The following is a 19718-nucleotide window of genomic DNA, read 5'->3' on the forward strand; positions in this document are numbered from 1 at the left end:
CTGTTGTCCTCCCTTTCGCTCTCCTCTCCTCCTCCCTCTCTCTCTCTCTCTCTCTCCATCTCCTCCCTCTCTCTCTCTCTCTCTCCCTCTCTGCGCACAAACAGGCGCGCTCGTTCTCAGTCTGCGCACATCTCGCACTTGGCCAGCATCACTTGGAGTCCACAGACACGGCTCTGATTGAACCTCCTCACCAGAGCGGAGGTCCACCCTCAACCACACACAAGCCTTGTAAGAGTCGCAGCGTCATCCGTGCAACAATTGGAGGACTGTGTGAGAAGAATTGCTTTTATTGATTTGGGCTTTTTTTTTTTGGGGTTTGAATTTTGGCAGCCTGGATTGGAGCTGATGTAAAAAGTGTTAAAGGCACTGTGGAGATTTCTCACAAGTCGTTCAAGTGATTTACGGGAGGATTTCTAACTTTTCTCGTGGTGCAGAAGCGAGAGCGGTGGAATTTTGTGAGCGGAGCCCGGACGAGAGCGCGCTGCGCGGGGGGAGCTGGCTGACCCAAAGAACCGCACCGAGATAAGGTAGACGGACACACGGCAATGTCTAATGGACAAACGAGTTGATTTCTCGCGTATCCATGACAATTTATGTGCAGGATGCATCTGTACGCACTTTTTGCATGTATTTAAAATGATTCAATGATCAAACACACCATGTTTGAAAATAAACTGGCGTCATGCCGAGCAGCGCTATCTTTAAAATAGTCATTAAAAACAAAACAGGAAAAACTTCTATATTACAGTGCTTTATACAACTCTCGGGTCATTTTCGTTGAGGGAAGAGCATTTTTTTTCTTTTTTTTTTAGGTTTCCTAACGCGGAAAGTTTAGTCGCAATATTAGGGACACCTGTACACTTCCGATTTAAGAGATGACACAGCTGAATGAATTGCATTCAATTGCGCAACCATTCAATATACGCTAATGGCATTGATGAGTAAACACATTAGGTAAAAAAAAATTGAGGATATAGTCACCTGATGATCACTGGATGCGTAACATTGCGTGCAAAGACTGTAAGTTCATTTGAGATCAACTTAATTCAACAACATGTTTATTGTTGTGTTGCCAAACTGCACTGCATCATATGAGGGGGGATGTTCCTAATATTTTAGTAACCTTCAAGAAAGTACCAAAACAATCGAAAATACATTCGTTGTAATGTTTTCCGTTTTTGGTTAACTTTTATTGGAAAGAGCCCACCGATTTTGTTTGTGATTACATCCCTGAGAGATTTGATGGTACTCTTTGTGCAAGTATACCTAATATTCTGACATTCCTGCTTGTTTGTGTATTTAGTTTCTTTACGGAGTGATTACAGCAACTTGTCTGTGTTTTTGGGGTCATCCCCTCCGATTACTACAGTCCGGCTCCGGTACTGACTTGGACCAGGACAGTCACGCTAAATTGCTCCCAAATACAATGCATGCTCTACCATGCCTTGCTTGTAAGCTTCCTATAATCCACCATTTGTGATTGAATTACCCGCCCTTTAAATTGAATGAAATGTTGTAGGCCATGCAGCGGGAGCTTGTTCGAGAATATTACTTTCACGGCTTAAAGGTTTAGAATGGAGGGGAAAAAAAAAACAATTGGCCAAAAAGGCTTACTGTACGAGTGCTTTCATTGTTTTTCTTGTTCATGACAGCAATCACTCAGCTTTGTAAAAGATGTCCTCTCTTTTTCTTTGTTTAGGTTATGACGGAGCACAGCTGAACATGGAACTTTTTGGGATTTTGTTGTTTTCTACCATCTATCCTTTTGCTCGCTGCCAAGGTGTTTACGGTAAGATTGAGAATTTTTTTTTTTTTTACCAATTATTTGTCGAGTATGTCGGCTGACTCATGCTGCATCCGTTTGGACTAAATGAGCTCCGATCAAAGAAGATATTGCTTATCTGGAACTTTAACTGTGGAAATGAGTGCTTCAGGAGAGCTCAACTTCATATTACAGTTTGTTCAAATGAGTTTGGCAGATTCTTCAGATCAGAATTGATTGTAGAAATGATTGTATATGGATAAACAGTTAAAAGTGATTAGTCATGTTTTGGAACTAGGAGTGTTTTGATGTTAAACTCAATTGAAAGTTACACTTTTGTGCAAGTGGAAGATTGATTGTCAAAAACTCTTATGTCAAGGTTTTTTGAGAAAAAAAAAATCACATTGTCATGCTTTTTGTTCAACATGACATAAGCAATTACTTATGTCAGACGCAGAACAAACTAACTTAATGTGATAGGTTTTTCTTGATTGTCCGGAGTTAAGCGCTGTCAATGATCAAATTCAAACCTAATGAAATGTATTCACAATTCATGTTTTATATTTGGGGTTATTCACAAGTTGAGGTTATCTCAAGGCACTTTGCATACAGATCAAGAGACCAACTGAGCCCCTATGAGCAAATGCTTAGAAAGGCAGGCGGGGAAAAACTGAGACTCAGTGTGAGGCAGCTGTCTGCCTTACTGTGTGTGTGTGTGTGTGTATCTGTGGAAGGTGTGGGGGAGGTTGAGAGAGTGAGAGTCAAAATCATATCAAAAATAATACTGCATAGGAGTTAAATTAAAATTGCACGTCAAGATTAAATGCAAATATATTGTATCTTAAAGTTAAATACAACTGAACTGTAGTTCAATTACAGAATCAAAACAAAGTTGAAGGCATTGTAATATAATTCAGCGCTTTATATATCACTGTAGGGACCCCGCATAACTTTATATAACGTTGTGTGCATATTTCTTTTCTCCATTTTTTTTCATTTTATTGTTTACATTCAACATTAAAGGACGTTAGTCACGTCATGAGGTATCTAGGTATGGACTGTAGGTTGAGGGGCAGAACTGGTGTACGTTTCGTTCTCCCCAGCCATGTGTTCCGCCTCAAAGCAAACACACGCGAGCCAATCTGTCGCCTTGGATACGCCGACTGGGATGTTCGAGGCGTTGTGGCAGCCGTGGCAAACAAGGTCTGTTTCGTCATGGTGCCGTAGACCGCCGTTGTCTTGAGCCAATATGGAAGAAGCCCTCTTCTTACTTCACACTTGAAAATGGTCCTGATACAATTTTCAGGGTTACAGTGAATGAACAATACCGTGTTCAATATCATTTGTTTTCTAGAATTATTGGACAAAGAAAGACAAGAAAATAAAAACTCTAGCCAATTGTGACACTGTACAGGCTAAGCCTTAGACAAAATGGATGGATTAAATCTTGCATGCAACTCAAATCTTGTCATCTTAAAACTCGGGACAAATATTAGTTGTGTGCAAAAAGCTTCAAATATTGGAATTGTTACAGATTCTGAGCAGCAACTAAATTGTAAACTAACAAAATTTTGATGGATCCCCTAGTGGCCAGGTGGTGTCGAGCAACTGCTCCATTAGCTTATGCTTCAGACTCACTCCTTTGCTGGCATAGTTGAGCCGTTTTTCATTGTGGTTCACAAAAACTATGTTGGAGTCTCCTGGGCTGTGTCACACATACAGAGTGGGTCACAAAATCTGCCTCAGTTACTTTTGTCTATGAAGTTTTTGAAATATTCTTGTTTGTTTCATAAGTGTTCCTTGGATTTTGTTGACTTTGTAGCTTTGTATTACTTTATTTTCCAATTCATTGCTCACAAACACTTTTATGTTCCGAACAGACTAAATTTGAAACTAATGCAAAAAAATCCCTGCCATTCTCATCCTCCTGGCCCTTCTCTCGTTTGTTCATAAGTAGCGAAGAATACGGCCCATGACTATAAGGCGCCAGAATCGAGTCCTCCTAATATATTGTATGTAACCATAAACTAATATCTTGGGAAAGGATGTCATAGGTAGTGCACAAAAGCAAAGTGACTTTTCATTTTTGCCCTCTTTTCAAAAGGTGCCTATCAAAATGTCCCTATCATCACAAAACTTGCTCAAACAGAGAACTTGACAACTTGTAGACAAAAAACGATTTACAGTTGTGGAAACAGTTAGGCATCCAAAAAGATTCTTCCCTCTTTTATTAACACAGTGGATAACTTTGTTATACATTTGTATAAGTTAACAATGTTAATTATTATTTTTATTTTTTTTACTTCAAACACAACTTACAATGGTGTTTCACAATTTTATATTAGGGGACACATTTAGATGATTTCTTTTGAGTTATTTCCCTGCTGGTGTACAAGTATGGAAGAAAAGTTAGTTTTGCACACTTGAACATGCGGGTACAGACATGTGCCAAAGCAAACACTGACAATGCATGTTATTTCTAATATAACATATCCTTCTCACAAACCCAAGAGAGTTCCTGATTGCAGGTCTGGTCACGGAATCCCACTTTGCTTGTATCCTTTGAGAGCTCCACACAGCGGCGTTTATAGTGGTAGTCCGTTGGGTACCCAGGTAGCCACATATTTTTAAGGGACATAACTGTATTATCCACCCACATCCACCTGTAATAATCACCAGACAAACCGATCCATCCTCTTTGGACTGACATATCGGACATTGTATCGTACAATTTCATCGCCAGCTCTTGCGTCTTGACAATTGCCAATCGACCTCCTCGGTTTTCACAGTCTCTTTGACTCTCATGCCAACTTTCTTTCCTGTCCCACGGAGAAAACTGATAGCATTTATCATCTATTTGCATCATGTCTTGTGGGCATACCGTTCCTAAAAGAAGCACAAAGTTGATCATTTAAATGCAACAAAATGCATTCAAATTCATCCTATTTTTTGAGTTCCAACACAAGAAAATGATTGATTTAAATTAGAGACAGACAAGACCATCATTATTAGAATCACAAAGAAAAAGGATGAGTGTTTATGATTAGCTTTGAATTTTTCTTGGGTTAGTACTTACTATTTTGCAGCTCGAGTTGTTGTTTATAAACCTGCAATTCTTTCGTCTCCTTTCTGAGGGCAGCACGCTTATTTTTGAGGTAGTCTCGCTCCGCCTCACTAGCGACCTTCTGTTCAGTTAGAAGAAACAGTTCGGTATCCAGCTGATTTCTCAATTCTAATGAGGTGTTGTAACTGCCTTGCAACTGGAAATATTGTAAAGTCAGATTGGGACACGCGCTAAAATCACTGGTTTGTTCGATGTCATTCCCACGGCACGGTCCGATGTCTGCGACAAAACAAGCGTATTGTAAATCCTTCAAAGAACCGAGTAAGAATGCAACAGCACAATCATGTACTCACAATGGCCCAGCATGGCTATGATGACACCCAGCAGGAGAAGAGCGACCAGCCCCAGGCACACTGCAAGCGCTCCAATCCGCCTTGCTGAGTGACAAATACAACATTTGAAATATTAGCAGTGTTTATTGGTACTATTTGTTTGGAAATATCATTATTACCTGATTTTCGATATCTCCCTTCAGATTTCGAACCATCTCCTGAAATCTGCAATTTTCTGCGAAATGCCATGAATGGGATGTGATTTGCGTTGACACCCTCTTGGATGTTACCCTACTAAAAGTTGAGGTTTGGAAATCAGGCTGAATCAAGAGATCAAAGTTTAGCTGCGTCTTTGGATGACCTGTAAGAAATGTATACAGCGTTAAAAAAAAACAACAACCCAAAAAAACGCTTGTGTCATTTGTCAATTCTACTGTAGGTGGTCTACTCATTTAATTGCGCCCCATTTGGGTTCTGTCTTATCGTTAGAAGGCCGTCCAAATTTATAATTTATAATTTAATTTAACTTTAATGTATAAGATCACAGCACAGTCTAGCAAATTTCATCTATCTTTGCTATAACAGTCCAAACTCAATTCCTCAAAGTATTTAGGATATAAATTTGGTTTGGCCCAAAACTTTGCCTTTAAATATGAAATGAGCAATTACTTCCATTTGTGATCCTTTGTGCTGGTGACTTTGTGCTCGGTCAGTCGAGTATTCGCACAAATTTGTGTGATAAATATTAATATTTATCAATTTCGTGCGGATTCTCATTTTTTTTAACCTCCTCAGATCAAGTGAAACGCACTTAAAGAATGAACTTTTGAAAAAACGGCCAACGTGTCTTTTAGTTGAAATGTAGTCATTGACAGAAATAACTTTAAATTGAGCTGAATCGCGGTCATTGACAGAAATAACTTCAAATTTTGGATACGTTTTGTGTTCCACTTACCGATGAAAAAGATACTTCACACCTTCGCTCTGTGAGTGGTCTACCGTGTTGTCAGTCCAACGTCTGTCTGTTAAATAGTGTCATATAAGAACATACTGTGCAGGTCAGCCTTGATCATGTACCTAGAAATTCATCTAGCCGCTTGTTCAGAAAAAAACAAAGACATGTACATTTTTTGTTTTGTATTAAAGTCAGTTTACAAAGCTTAGGATCAATTGTACAAATCATCCATCCATTTTCTGAACGGGGGGTCGCGGGTGTGCTGGAGCCTATCCCAGCCGTCATCGGGCAGTAAGCGTTGGACACCCTGAACTGGTTGCCAGCCAATCGCAGGGCACACAGCAACACAAATATAATATTCCACAAAAGTCATTTTGGGGAAAAAAAGAAAAACGAAGGAAAAAGAATAAAATAAAAATATACACAAAGATTATGTAATGTAATAATGAAAATAATATATTGTAAATAATAATAAAAAAAAGAAATTAAGGCATTTTTTTTAAGAAACAAATATGAGTTATTGTGCATGATGGCTTGTGCATGACCAGGGTGTTGACTGTCATTGGCAGATTTTAGCATTTTCATCAGTGTCGGGTTCCCAACAACTGGAAGATTGATGGAAAGCCCATCAATTTCTGTTAAACAATGTGCCAGTTAGTGTTTCTACTGTATTGCCATGTGTGTGCATCGATTAAAAAAAAAAAAAAATAGATAAATCACCAATGACCAATGACCAATAAAAGTTCACAGTTCCTGCGGTGGCAGTGCATGTGGGACCAGGCTACATCTTTTCACCATGACCACAATGGCAAATAACTCCAAGTAGAGGCAAATCAAGGAGAAAAAAACCCAAAAATGCCAGCAGTCATGTTTTTCCTCACATTGTAATTGTTTCTCACTCGCCGTGGTAGACAGATGCGACCACGGCGTCATTCGGGAGTGTGAAAGTATGCGTGATGCATTTCAGAGTGTGAGCTTCATTTACTGTTGTCCTCTCTCGAGGCACCTTTGGGTGCCTGTCGGTCCGTGCGGACATATGCAGGTGGCTCGTGCCACTGTGTGTGTGTGTGTGTTCGGCATACAGTACACGGCAACAGTTTGCTGGCTCAGCAGGGACTGAAGCATCAAAGCGTGCTTTGTCTTGCATCTGTCGTGTAATAATTTAGCAAACATCGTGTGCCATGATGCAACATATCAAACATATATGTAACATGACTATGCAACACATTGCCATCAGTCTGCCATGATAGTTTTTTCAAACACGGTCAGGGTCAGCAAGATCTCTGTTGGATTAAATATTATTAGGAGCGCTAACCTAAATTGGAAGTGAATAATGAGTGAATCTTAAAGGGGGGGAATTTGTAGTTTTGCTTTGTTTTGACAGAGAAATGTTAGAAATAATGTTTCAATAAAACACCTAGGAACTTTTTGAATTTGTAAAAAAAAAAGTTGCCTTAAATCTCCACACTTCCCTGCCTCCATATTGCATTTATGCCTTTTTCCTGTCCATTTAATGAGGATGGAACATAATCCGCAGGGATTACACGCGTAAACTGACACTTGCAAGTGCTAACTCTCAATTTGGTGGAGGATTAGGAGCAATACACCAAACTTCAAAACTCTCACACACCAAGTGACTCTTCAACTCATTCAAGACAACACAACACGCTCACTCTATTTCAATATAGATTTTCCCGACAATTTACTCCTTGTTACCTGTAATTTTTCCAAGTTTTTCCATGTTTTTGGATGTACTGTACGTGAACATGCAGTAATTAAGTAGCACCTTCTTATGGTACGCTACTCCGCAGTTGACCTAGAAATAAAAATGTTTCTTGGTTTTCCTCACTGCAATGTTAACTCTTCACAATCTCATCATCAGCACTTTTTTTTTGTTGCTTCCTCTTTTCATGTCCATTGCCGCTCAGTTTGTTTGGGATGCTGAATATTGCCCTTTTCTAATAAGCATCTATAATTTATCTGCGGCTCTGAGGCAGAGGAGAGGAAGGAAGGGGAGAAGGCAAAAGGAAGCGACCGAAGTATTAAGGTTGAGATAATTCTTATTTTTACCTCCTACATGTTTAACACTTTCGAGCACACATGCAAACATACACACACGGCCAAATAATTCTTCTTCAAATTGTATCCTTTACCTGTTTATCATCTGTACTTACTCAGCACATTGTTCGCCATTGTCATCCCTGTGTATTCTTCCCATTTTTTCTTCTGCTCCCTTCCTTGGTGTATGGCCGAGCGCATATAAAAGCCTGCCAACGTTTCTATTAACCCGCGGGTCAGCCAGAGGACTATGGCCGAAGTGATATGTTGACCATGGTTTACACTAGCCTTGCTACCTGAGGTTAAAGGATAAGAGCGTTTAGATGACGTCTTGGGAGGTGTGATTTATCACCTTGTCCGTCGGCGTCAGCCCGAGGTGGGCAGTTAAAGGTGGGCCGCAAGAGTAGATCTTCTTAGCAAATATGGCAGGTGCTGTCTTCCAAGTGACTACGCATATAGAAGAATCCAAAATAGATTTTCCACGGGAATAAAGTGCTTGTAGTCTAAAGTCGATCTCAACATGAGCTAAAATAGCATCTACCAAAATTATGTGATGGTTAATCGTTTTAGTTTGCAACATTTGTAATTAGACTATTTTTTTTTACTCCAAGAGAAATTACACCAAACTGTTTTTTTTTTTTTTTTTCCAAATTCAACATTTTGATTGCAGGGTGTTCTGGGTGTCCTTGAATTCCATTTTACAAAGTGAAGCCCGTAATTACTCTTAAAAACGGCACTCCATCTGTAAAATCTACCTCTCAAAGGTTTTAAAAATACTCTACAATTTGCATGTCATGTTAAACTGGTTTTTGTTTTATGCTTTCAGCAATTTGAAGGTTGAAATGTATGACTATAATCCAGATTTTCACACGAATACAATTGTGGTCGTCCATAGGCTAACAGTAGGAACAGCCGTATACGTATAATGAGCCTAAAAGAAGTCAATCCATTTAAAACGGACAATAAAAGCGAGCATGGTTGTTACCATCGCAGCAGTTTAATGTGAACCAAATGACATGAAAAAAATGATGTCATCACAAGACTCCAAGTGTACGGGAGCTTGTTTTTAACATGGCAGACATTAATGCGCAAAGGTTTTCAGACGAGTCGCTAGTTAACAATCTTGATGCTACTCAACAAATATGTTTGACCTTAGAAGTTTTCTTTTTGAGTGAATCCAACTTCCACTGACAGCATGCATGAATACATCATGTGTGGTACACCTATTGAAGTGTATATTCCGGGTTAAGACTGGAGCAAGTCAGAATTCACAAGTTGAAGTTTGATAAGGAAGATCTTGCTTTTTGCATTGTGGCGCCAACAGAATTATCCCTTTTGTTCAACTATTCATTTTGATTTCATGTTGCCATCTTTGCTTCAACCAACTTTTTTACACTGTTGATGATCAAACATCACTGCATTTTCACCTTTGGATGAACTTTCTAGTTTATCTCCCGACTTAGTTGTGTCAGCACCGCACACAAACACACTTTAGGATATCGTTGGTGGTAACTTACACAGAGTATCAGGTTGAATCGATTTTTATTTGCTTGTGACTTTGGGCATAGCATATGGACGACGACTAGAACAGAATACTTATGAAAGGTTTGCACATATGTTATTAATGCCGGCGTTAAGCTTTAATTAGTTGCAATAAATCATCAGATAAGAACAGCCAGGGTGACTTCCTGCCTGCCAAAGTGTGAGCCCAAAATTAGCTCTGCTGCTGAGCTTCTTTGGTAGTTCAAATAGTAGCATAGAAATTATATCATGCATAGCCTACTTTTTATTTCATTATACATTTATAATGCAATGATTTTTTTCCCCACATTTTAAAATAGTTCCCGTGTGTTTTAATAAGAATAAATCAACATATAATAAATAACCGATCAATCGGTAAAAAATAATTAAAATCAAAAATAATAGTAGACTTTACACACCTGCTGTTTTGAGGGAGTGGCACTAACGAATGGGCCAATGACAGATTTTGTTACCATGACGACGAAAGGCACAGAGCTCCGGGTAGCGACGCACTGAGCTGTAAATCTAAAAATAAATCGACTAAGGACTGTGAAGCAGGCGAGAGGGTCCACAAAAAAAGCATGAATGATATTTTCCCTTGTGGAGGCAGCACTTCAACACCAAGCCACCTAATTACCGTGCGGATCGGTATATGTGGTGCATTGAGCGGACACATCACCAAATGCTGCCCCACCGTTCCCATCACACTGACAACTTCACTGAGCAATTAAGAATTTGAAATGCAGCTCTGCCTACCTGTCAGCATCATTTGCTCAATGAAGTCCTTTAGAGCTTCCTGATTGTGCCTCTTTAGGATCGTGTTTTAGACAGTGCAGTCTGGCCTTTGCCTGAAAGCAACTCTGGATCTTCACCGAGGTGAGCCTCAAGTCATGGTAGAGAAACTCGGAGGGGTGGTTTGTATGTAAAATAGTGTCATTGCTATGTATCGGTGCTCATTTTCAGAAATAGGTGGGGAAGGTGGGAATGCATGCTATAGACCCAACTGTCTACATGCAATACAAACTTTTATGGAGAACTTATATAATGTGACACTTTGACATAGGGACGGGCTATTTCTTTTCCAATTATCTTATATGACGTGTGTGTGTGTGTGTTGTGGGTGGCGTGCATGAAGCGGAGAGGGTGGGGAACATTTGGCATGTGACTTATTCATGAAGATGACAGGATGCTTGTGAACAGCGGCGCGAACACGATTCACATCAGAGCGCCCGCCTCCTCCCGTACGTCGCTCCCACTGTCACTCTCACTCTTCTTCACGTCCTTCACGTTCAGTCTCCGCCTCTGCTTTGTCTTCTCTTCGCTCACCTCACTTTGACGCCACCGTTCTGCGCTAACCAAATCAGTCAGGTCAAGCAGTAATTGGACAGTGGAAGATTTTTTTTTGGGGGGGTCTACAAATGTCTATAAATAAACCATCCCATTTCTGTGTTCCAAATTAATTGGATTGTTGACTGACAGTCGTTCTTCACGGCCAGGTGCGGTCCCCTTGCCACCTTAATCCATGACGAACGAATTAAGCGCATTCAAAATGTGCCACTTTTCTTTATTCACGTGTGTGACTTGCTGTGGCAACCCCTGATGGAGCAAAACAGAAATTCAACCCAGCTGTGTTTTTCTGCTATGTCATCGACCTTAGCGTTCGCACCCCTGTTCATTTTCACCAACAACGACTTTAGAGGTGCAGCGCCACAAATCTGAGCAACAAAACAGCCACAGTGCGCTCCTGGCTCCATCTAAACTCTGTGACAGCAGGGAGGCATCATCGCTGTGAAAGTACCTCATGTGCCGAGACGCGTCTGGCCTCAATAATTCAGCCTTTCTCACTTTCCCTCCACCGCGCACCCTTTCCTCACCCGAGACGCTTTTAGTGAAAAAGAAAATCTTTCTCTCAGTTAGAGATTTTTAGCTCTCTGAGCTCACACTTGGCCATGTTGGTTTTTTTTCCCACTGCCATGCATCTCACATCTCACTCACATCGAGATGCTGTTTGTCGGCAATGTTTGAGTGAAGTTTCTCTTCTCATCCTGCTCTTCTTCAGTTTACAGAAACTAGGACAACTTTCACAGGTCAAGAAAGAGGCTTACAACTGGTGCTTGACATGCTTGAAAATCCTGGAATCCTTTTGTGCTTGTTTTAAGGCGGGCTTGAAATTTGGTCCGAGAGGTCGAAATACATTTCTACTTGTTGATGAGCAGAATTTGCGTGATACAAACCTTCAAGCCCAATAAATCACTCCATGCTCTTTTCATGGCAATTTATAGCCACAGAGGAAAAACAATCCTTTGATTGCTCTTGCCTCACTCAATCCATGCCGAACTCTGACATTTTCCAGTTTAGAAGCACTCCCTCTCGCAGATTCTGGCTCGTACAACTTCAGGGGCTCTTCACTCTAGAGGTTTCACTTGAGTTGAAACGTGCTTAAATTTAGTGCGTGAACCCTTAAGAAAGCGTTTCCCATCATTTCCGTCCTCTTTCAAACCCTCTACAAACAACTTTCTTTTTCCTTAGTGTTCCACTTAAATGTTGTCCAATCTCATCTTCTCAGTATGATCCCACCTCTCTGCTTGACTTCTTTTCAACAGCCGCTATCTCTCTCCTCGCTGTCAGGTCCTCGCCGATTGATTCAGCGGCGAGCATCCGCCCACCTCTCCACTTAGTTGGTATATACGATGAGGGGCCCAATTGTGGCTGAAATCTGCAGACAGCTGTTGGGAAGCTAAAACTGGAGGGCTGACATGAGAAAACAAGCGAGGCGACAACAGCGAGCAGCCGGTCAAAAAAAAAAAAAAAAGAGAGTGGGTGGCAAAGTTAAATAATGAGGATGAGTGCTTGAATCAGTTGTACTCAAAACAAAAAGGAAGACTATACAATTTGGTTGCTTGGCCACTGAGGGGCGCTTTGTGACGTTTTCCAATTTGGACAATTTTAACTTCTGACTTTATCCATAATAGTTTATTTGTACTTCATGTTGTTCGAACAGTGTATGTCACGTGGGCACTAAATATTATCATCAAACAGAAAAAAAAGGCTTAAAGAGTGCTGACCTTTACAAGCAGGTGCAAATAGGAAGAGAACACCCGCGCCTTGCGTCAGAAGAGTAAAAATAAAAGCGAGTTTATATCCGCCGCAGCACCTTTCCACCTTTTACAAGCAAAGTGCTATTCAGTTCCTGAGATAGGGATCTAGCTTATGACATTGTGGTGGAAAGGTGCTCAGCGGGGCGAAAAGGTTCAAATTAAAAGCAGACAAAGGCGCAGTGAGAGCGACATTGCAAAGGGCATCCGGAGAAGCCAAAAAGAAGAAATATTTCTCTGGAGACAGCGAGACGCATCGGCTACCCAAATGAAAAAGAAGCAGGAGCAGTGAATCGGTGCGATGAATGAAACAATGAGGCTACTTCCGTTTCGGAAATATCGTTTTCTTCTTATTTTGTCTCCCGATTGTTAGCACAGCATTGTCAAGAACAAAATACAAAAAGTGACTTAAAACAACTCAACTATTTTCCTTTACTGAACCATTCCGACATTTAATTCATCACTGCATAAATCATTGGGAGACTTCACAACCGAATTACAATCCAAATAAATTTATAAGGAATTCTGTTCTTGTTGCCTCGTCATTACTTGTTGCTGGTAGGAATTTCATCCTGGCATGCCAGATAATTAAAATTCAATCTGTAATAAAATCTCAATGCGGATTTACATTACGAACAGGGAAAGACGGCAAATCAAGTTTGTTATTATTTACAAAACCCATCGCAGTGTGAAATCTGCAAGCGATGCATTTGGAGTGACAGTGAGCAGAATATCAAGTTTCAGCATTCAGTGACTTTGGCACATCACGATTCGGCTGTCCGCATCTTTTCCTGATCCCCGCTGTGCCCGGGGAGCCTTCTCTCAATGTGTTGTCTAATTGGATGGCCTGCTGCCATTCCTCGACGCTTTGCCTCTTCGGACAACGTAGCTCCTTTGAGGTGACGCAGACGGGGGGCCCACTTTGCCACCCTCCAACCATTTCCCGCTTGTTTTTTTTCTTTTGCTAATCCGATCAAAAGCCCTCATCTCGTATCTTATGCTTTATTGTTCATTGTCTTGTCTTTTTGTTCTTTCTTCCTCTGCTTCACTATTCCCGCCCGCAGCACCCTGCAATGCAAACAACCTGTTCAGGGGGTGGAAAGTGAATAATTGAAGGCGCCGCCGTTGTTCGCCGGGTTTAGAAGTAGGATGTGGAGAGAAAGTCAGCAGAGGAGGAGAGAATAACGCTGGAAGCAAAGAATGGAGAGATTTGCAAGGACAGGGGAATTGTAAGGTTAATCGACAGGACGTAATTGTGTTTACATGATGCCATATGGAGGAGCTGACGTCTGTTTGTATTCATCAATGTGAACCAAGCAAACTGGCCCAAATAAGCCAAACATTTCTGTAAAGTTCACTAGAGGAGGTTGTCATCCATTATCCATTCAGCTGCCTCACAGGGAAGTCTGCCTGAGTGAGAATTTAATAGGATTTCATAGAAAATGGAAATAATAGATATTTTGAAATTATTTTCCAAAGTTACGGTTATGTGTAATTAAATACCGATTTGGTTTTCGCGTACAATTTTCAGGGAATAGGAATGGAGACCTTCATATAATTGCCTTTAGATGCCACAAGAGTGCAGACAAGCACTCCTTTTGTCTAAATGATACTTTTTAGCTTACTTTAACAAAATGGTGGTTTATTCCTTTGACCTGAAAACAAAACACTGAAATTATAGACATCGAAGGATTACGGGTATCAGTCAGTACTCACAGAGCGAATATCGGTTGAACATCTCGACTGGAAATATAACATGGGTGTGTTGCTGGACGTTTCACAAAAGCACCTTTTTGTTTTGCTTTGAGTTTTGTTGTGAATAACTTATTTCATAAACCCCCCGCATACTTGACAGAGTGCCTTAATATCATTTTTCTTAGTGGGTACACTTTTACTTTTATCCAGATAGCAACGTGAATACAAACTGATACTTTTGGTATTGAAATGCAGACCACACAGTCTTTCCACCTGGCTGGAGGACTGCGCTTCACTGCCTACCTTTCATGTTTGATAAGTGTAAAGAATATTAAACATGACATTTTACGTGAAAGGAGACATCATATGCATATTTTTTTTTACACAATGTCGAACGGTTCTCAGGTGTCTAAATCACAATTCTGTGTGGCTCTGCTTGTTGTTTAATGAAACATTTTCAAACTCCTGCTCGATTTCGAGCATATTCAAACGACTTGACCTTTTTGTTTCGCCGGTTGAATGCAGACATGATTTAAGTGAAAACAAAGGACACAATGACCAACTTGTTTACATTAATGGCCACTTTGTCATAAAACATTCATAGCGAAGCATGCAACATAGTAATTACACCTTATTGACAGAGAACACGTTAAAAATGCATATGACTATGCATTTGCCTTGTTGTTTAAGCGCTCATCTCATTAAGAGGTGCCAACATGTGCAAGAGCGTTTACATCTGTGTTACAATGGTCGAACAGAATTGTAGCGCTTGACAAAGACTTAAAACGATTTCACTATACGCAAAACACACGACATAGTTTATAGTAAAAATTAAAACCGTGTATGAGTTATAAATAATCCACCGGAGGGATGTGTTATTTGTTGCTATGTGCATGTTTGGGGATTTTGTGCACTTTCATCTTCATTCCACTTGTGGAATTGCTGCATTTTCAGCTTGGCACTGACAGCTTTGAACACAAGCCCAAGAAAATATGTTCTTTTATTGGCGCCAAATTGATTTGAAACTTGTTGACGCAATATAAATGTTGTTCATCGGAGTGTCGGCTGTCTGCCAAGTTGTTGATTCATGCGCGCCGGCTCGGCTTTTAAAAGCGCCGCCGCCACCTTTCGGTTATTTTGCGGAAGCTTCTCTGTTGTTCTCTGATGCTGTCCTTGAGCTTGACAAGACATCTTTAATTTATCTCTTTTATTAACGATAATGCCCGTAGGAGAATAATTGTAAGCGAGGAATGCTGCGCAAGTTCAATAAATCTCTTCTTATAAATTGGACATGTTAATAGTGAATTGCATTTTCCCCCGTTCTACCAGATAGTTGGTGTTTTATGTCAGCAGGCTTGACAGGAGTGTGTATACGATATCCGCCGATGTGTCCTTGAAGTGAAGTCGATGCTGGTTTCAAAGGCTCAACCGGTTCTGTGATGTGAGACGAGTCTTTGGAGAATACCCTAGACAAGTCATCGGAGGTTTTCCCAACCTGACCTTTGACTCACTTTTGGAAATGATGATAACAATATTGTTGGAGTAGAAAATTGTATCCATCCATCCATTTTCTATCGCGTTAGGCTGCAATAGGGCCACAGGTGAGCCAATCCCAGCTGCCAAAGTGGACAAGACAAATAATGATGATGATGATGATGAAAAAAACACCTGAGGAAGACATCCACAGCAAAAAACATTTCAATGGGCAGCAAAAATTTCTTTGTCTAGATACAGATGCACAAACTGAATAACAGGACTTATTCCATAAACTGAATAATGAATTGCACCCATTGTAGCAGCACGAGTGTGGAAAATGTAGAGCGAAGATCCATCAGCGTTATTGACAACGAGGACACACACACAGGCTTACAGTACAAAGTCTCACACAAGTACACACAAACACACTTCCATCTAAACACGCTAACGCATACAATCGAACAGAAGCAGACGATGCTCTGTGGTCCGTCCGCTGTGGTTATAATAGCCTCATTATTCATCTGTGCCTTGTGCTTAAACAGCCACCAAAGGTACGGCGAGGTAGAAGAGAAGCTATTAGAGCCACATCCACATACACACTTGCGTTTATTTATAAAGACATATATTTTTTCTTAAATGACTCTCGATAAAAATTACCATGTTCGTAGAAATACAAGCCCAAACGCAAATACTCTTTAAATGTGCGAACTTGCTTATTTATTGATCGTTTGATGAGGGAACTGGATTGAATGTGAATAATTTAGCTTATTGAGTGTGAGGCTGGCAACGTGACCAAGTTATGCTTGTGATGAAAACTAGGAGCGTTCGTCTAAACATGAGAACCATAACATACTACACAGATACGGTAAAACTATACAAGGAAGATTTTTATCTCGAGACGCAAACTGATATTTGTGTCAAGTTTATTTGGTGAGGTGAATTTTTTTATTTATTTTTTGTAGCCACTGTTTATTGGTAAATAATTTTTGAAAAATTACTGAAAATTTCAGAATAGGTAAGTCAATATAATAACAGATAATGTTCCATTAAAAAAAAAGATATTTATAAATGTATTGAGATAAACATAAATTTGTATAGTCAAACATATCTCACTATTTAGATTAGACTCGTGTTTTTCACAATTAAAAACGAGCGGCCTGAGCGTTTGCGTATTTCGATAACCGTATTGAGGACTGTTGTGTTCCAGCTTTTAGCCAACCTAAAATTACCACAAGACAAGACGGCAGATTCAAAAAGGAAATTGACCTTTACTGTGTTTCCACCGTTATGAGGAACATTGCAGTGTAAATATATTGAATTCACCAATAAGGCAAGAAATGGCCGTTTTATGAGGTCTTTGGTAATATTTAGAGAGACGTTAAGAGCGTGTGCTTGGCAGTTAGTCACTATTTGCGTTGAATCCCTGCAAATAACACAACCGGGGCTTTAAGCGTGGACCTAAGCTGGGCTTTATTTTCTTCGTTTGTCAACCGAGTGAGCCCCAAATGTGAGAGTCATATGCCTCTTGTGCCAGTGACTATGATATTCCCAAGCCTGCTTAATTGCCATGGCAACGCAAGGAATATTGCCGATGTGGCTGCCGACGTGCCAGCCACGGATGCACCGCATTTCCACGCCATTGTTCATTTTAGAACGTGCTAAAACTAAGAGTCACGGTCATAACTTTAATAGCTTAATACGATGGTAAACTGTGTCAGATACAACTCACACGTCACATTTTATCACACTTTAATTGAGGGTAAAAAAGTTGAGCCACCATCTAGTAAGTCATAAAAATAAACTGACTCCAAATACAATCTTTGAATATGAGTCCCCTCACATGACAACTGTAAAAAAAAAGTGTGATTATTAGGGCTTATTTTTCAAGTTAAACACAATTTATCACCACTATCAATATTTTTAACGCCTGTCCTTTTCCATACCATTCATGGAAAATCACATTTTTATTGACAAGATTGACTCCCACTGCATTTCCATCAAACTGAAAAAAAAAAAAGAAATTAAAATTAAAACACAATCAAGAGGGCATGAATCTCATCTTTATGGATTCTGCGAGAAATCCCTCAAAAAGCCCAGTTAATGTTCCACGGCTGACGCAGTTTCATCAGAGGATTTAATAAGCTAATTAACCATAATACTGGAAGACTATCACATGTATTTTGGACAACGCTGTGACCTACGGAAATAGTCGAGCATCATTTGGCGCGTGCGAGCATTTAATGAAGGCTGGTAGATGGCTTCTTGCCTTCGGTACATTAAGCATTAGCACGCCGCACTTGAGCTCAGCTTTGATCAATTTACACGGCCCCCAAGACACGCAGCCATATGCGGAAAATTTGTTGTGGCTCAGAGCGTGGCTCTGAACTACGTTTTTATTCCTAAATTAACGGCCGCTCACTCAGAAAAACATCTTGGTGAAGGCTCGGTTCTCCCAAGGGGAACGAGAACTTAACGACTCCATACATTTTCCATAGGCGCTCATGTACATTACACAGTTTTATACTTGGGTAAGCATGCAAAAGTGTGTGAATATTTTTTCTGTATCTCGTTTGCCTCCATTAAGTCCATTTTAAGTGCAAACAAGAATCGCAGGATCATCCGAGTATTTTTTTTTCCCACGCTTTTATCGTTAGCTGCAATCTACTTCAACATCTGTAGATTTCAGATCGGGCCCTTATTATAAAAAATAAATAAATAAAGTCCCGCTACAACTAATACCTCACCACAGGTGACAGAGTGTTTTCTCCATGATTTCATCATTCACTTCAACCGAAACTATAAATCTTCCTCTTCTATGTTGTCTTGCCCATTTTTCATCCTTGTCTGCTGCTTCACTTTCAGTCCGGCAACTCATTTCCTCCTTTTTCTTTTTTACATTCTCTCTTTTGCCAAGAGATGCTTTTATTTTTTTTTACACTTACCGTGTTTTCTGTTTGAACATGGGTATACACTGATTTTCACAAATTTCTTACAACTTTCTAATTGTCTTGTTAAAACGTCATCCATCTCCGATGGGTCCACCCGAACTGAAGGTTTTCCTATCTGGGCACACCGCAGAAGCAATCAAAAACAAAATATCCCACTTCCGACACAAATTTTCACAGAGGTTCTCCACAGTCCACGATTGCGAATACACCTGAAGAGATGGACAAACTAATTGCGAAGTCCAAGTTTGATCGAATTCATTTTGGATGCTAGGCTTTGTCGTAAATTTGCATGGAATTATCTTGTTTGCTGTTGTCTCGATTTTATTTTGTGTTGGTAATACAGACTTGATAACCCTACAAATGTGTTTTCAATTGCCGTTGTCAAGACAAATTTCAGAGCCGGGACTGATGATCAATTTGCAATCAAATACAATCATAGATTGGCCTTGAAAGCGCGTTCCTTTTTGGCCATTTGTGGCACTGAAGAGTAATTTCTTACGCAAGCAAAAAAAATTTCCAAATTCGGTCTTCTAACTTTTTGCTTGCATCCGTTTTCCAGAGAGGTGAAAATGGCAGTTCTAATCTATCGTAAAGAGAATTGTAGTGTGTAGCCAACACAAACACCCACAAACACACACAATTTGGCTTTGGTAACAAAAATGCTCACACAATGTTCTCCGGAATCATGCACTTAGTTGAAGGACAAGGTCAAGCTTTTTCTTCCCCAGCAAAACAGTTTTGCTAATGGAGTTATTTAGTGTTGACCTAGAATTGCAAAGATCCTTTTGTGGAGGGCTAACCTCTTGAGTTTG

At 40.1% G+C, this 19718-nt stretch overlaps 2 protein-coding genes across 8 annotated transcripts in view; one reads left to right on the plus strand and one right to left on the minus strand.

Moving 5' to 3' along the window:
• mdga1 (MAM domain containing glycosylphosphatidylinositol anchor 1) overlaps positions 1-19718 on the plus strand; it is a 96633-nt gene continuing 76915 nt past the window's right edge. For 2 of the 7 annotated variants that reach the window (XM_085907380.1, XM_085907382.1), the window contains exons 1-2: positions 861-1020; positions 1700-1789. In XM_085907380.1, the coding sequence (XP_085763506.1) occupies positions 996-1020; positions 1700-1789 (115 nt within the window). In that variant the 5' untranslated portion in view covers positions 861-995. Of the gene's footprint in view, positions 528-860; positions 1021-1392; positions 1452-1699; positions 1790-19718 lie in introns of those variants that run through there. The other 5 variants (XM_085907385.1, XM_085907384.1, XM_085907386.1 and 2 more) reach the window with 5 other exon arrangements.
• On the minus strand, positions 3976-6280 carry LOC147059446 (uncharacterized). The gene is made up of 5 exons (XM_085908460.1): positions 6114-6280; positions 5338-5519; positions 5180-5263; positions 4839-5105; positions 3976-4648 (listed from the first exon to the last, which is right to left on the minus strand). Exons 2-5 carry the CDS (start codon positions 5405-5407, stop codon positions 4242-4244), a joined length of 828 nt encoding a protein of 275 aa, XP_085764586.1. The 5' UTR covers positions 5408-5519; positions 6114-6280; the 3' UTR covers positions 3976-4241.

Source organism: Syngnathus leptorhynchus, chromosome 3, assembly GCF_054491065.1.
Source record: "Syngnathus leptorhynchus isolate UIUO chromosome 3, UIUO_Slep, whole genome shotgun sequence".
Classification (NCBI taxonomy): domain Eukaryota; kingdom Metazoa; phylum Chordata; class Actinopteri; order Syngnathiformes; family Syngnathidae; genus Syngnathus; species Syngnathus leptorhynchus.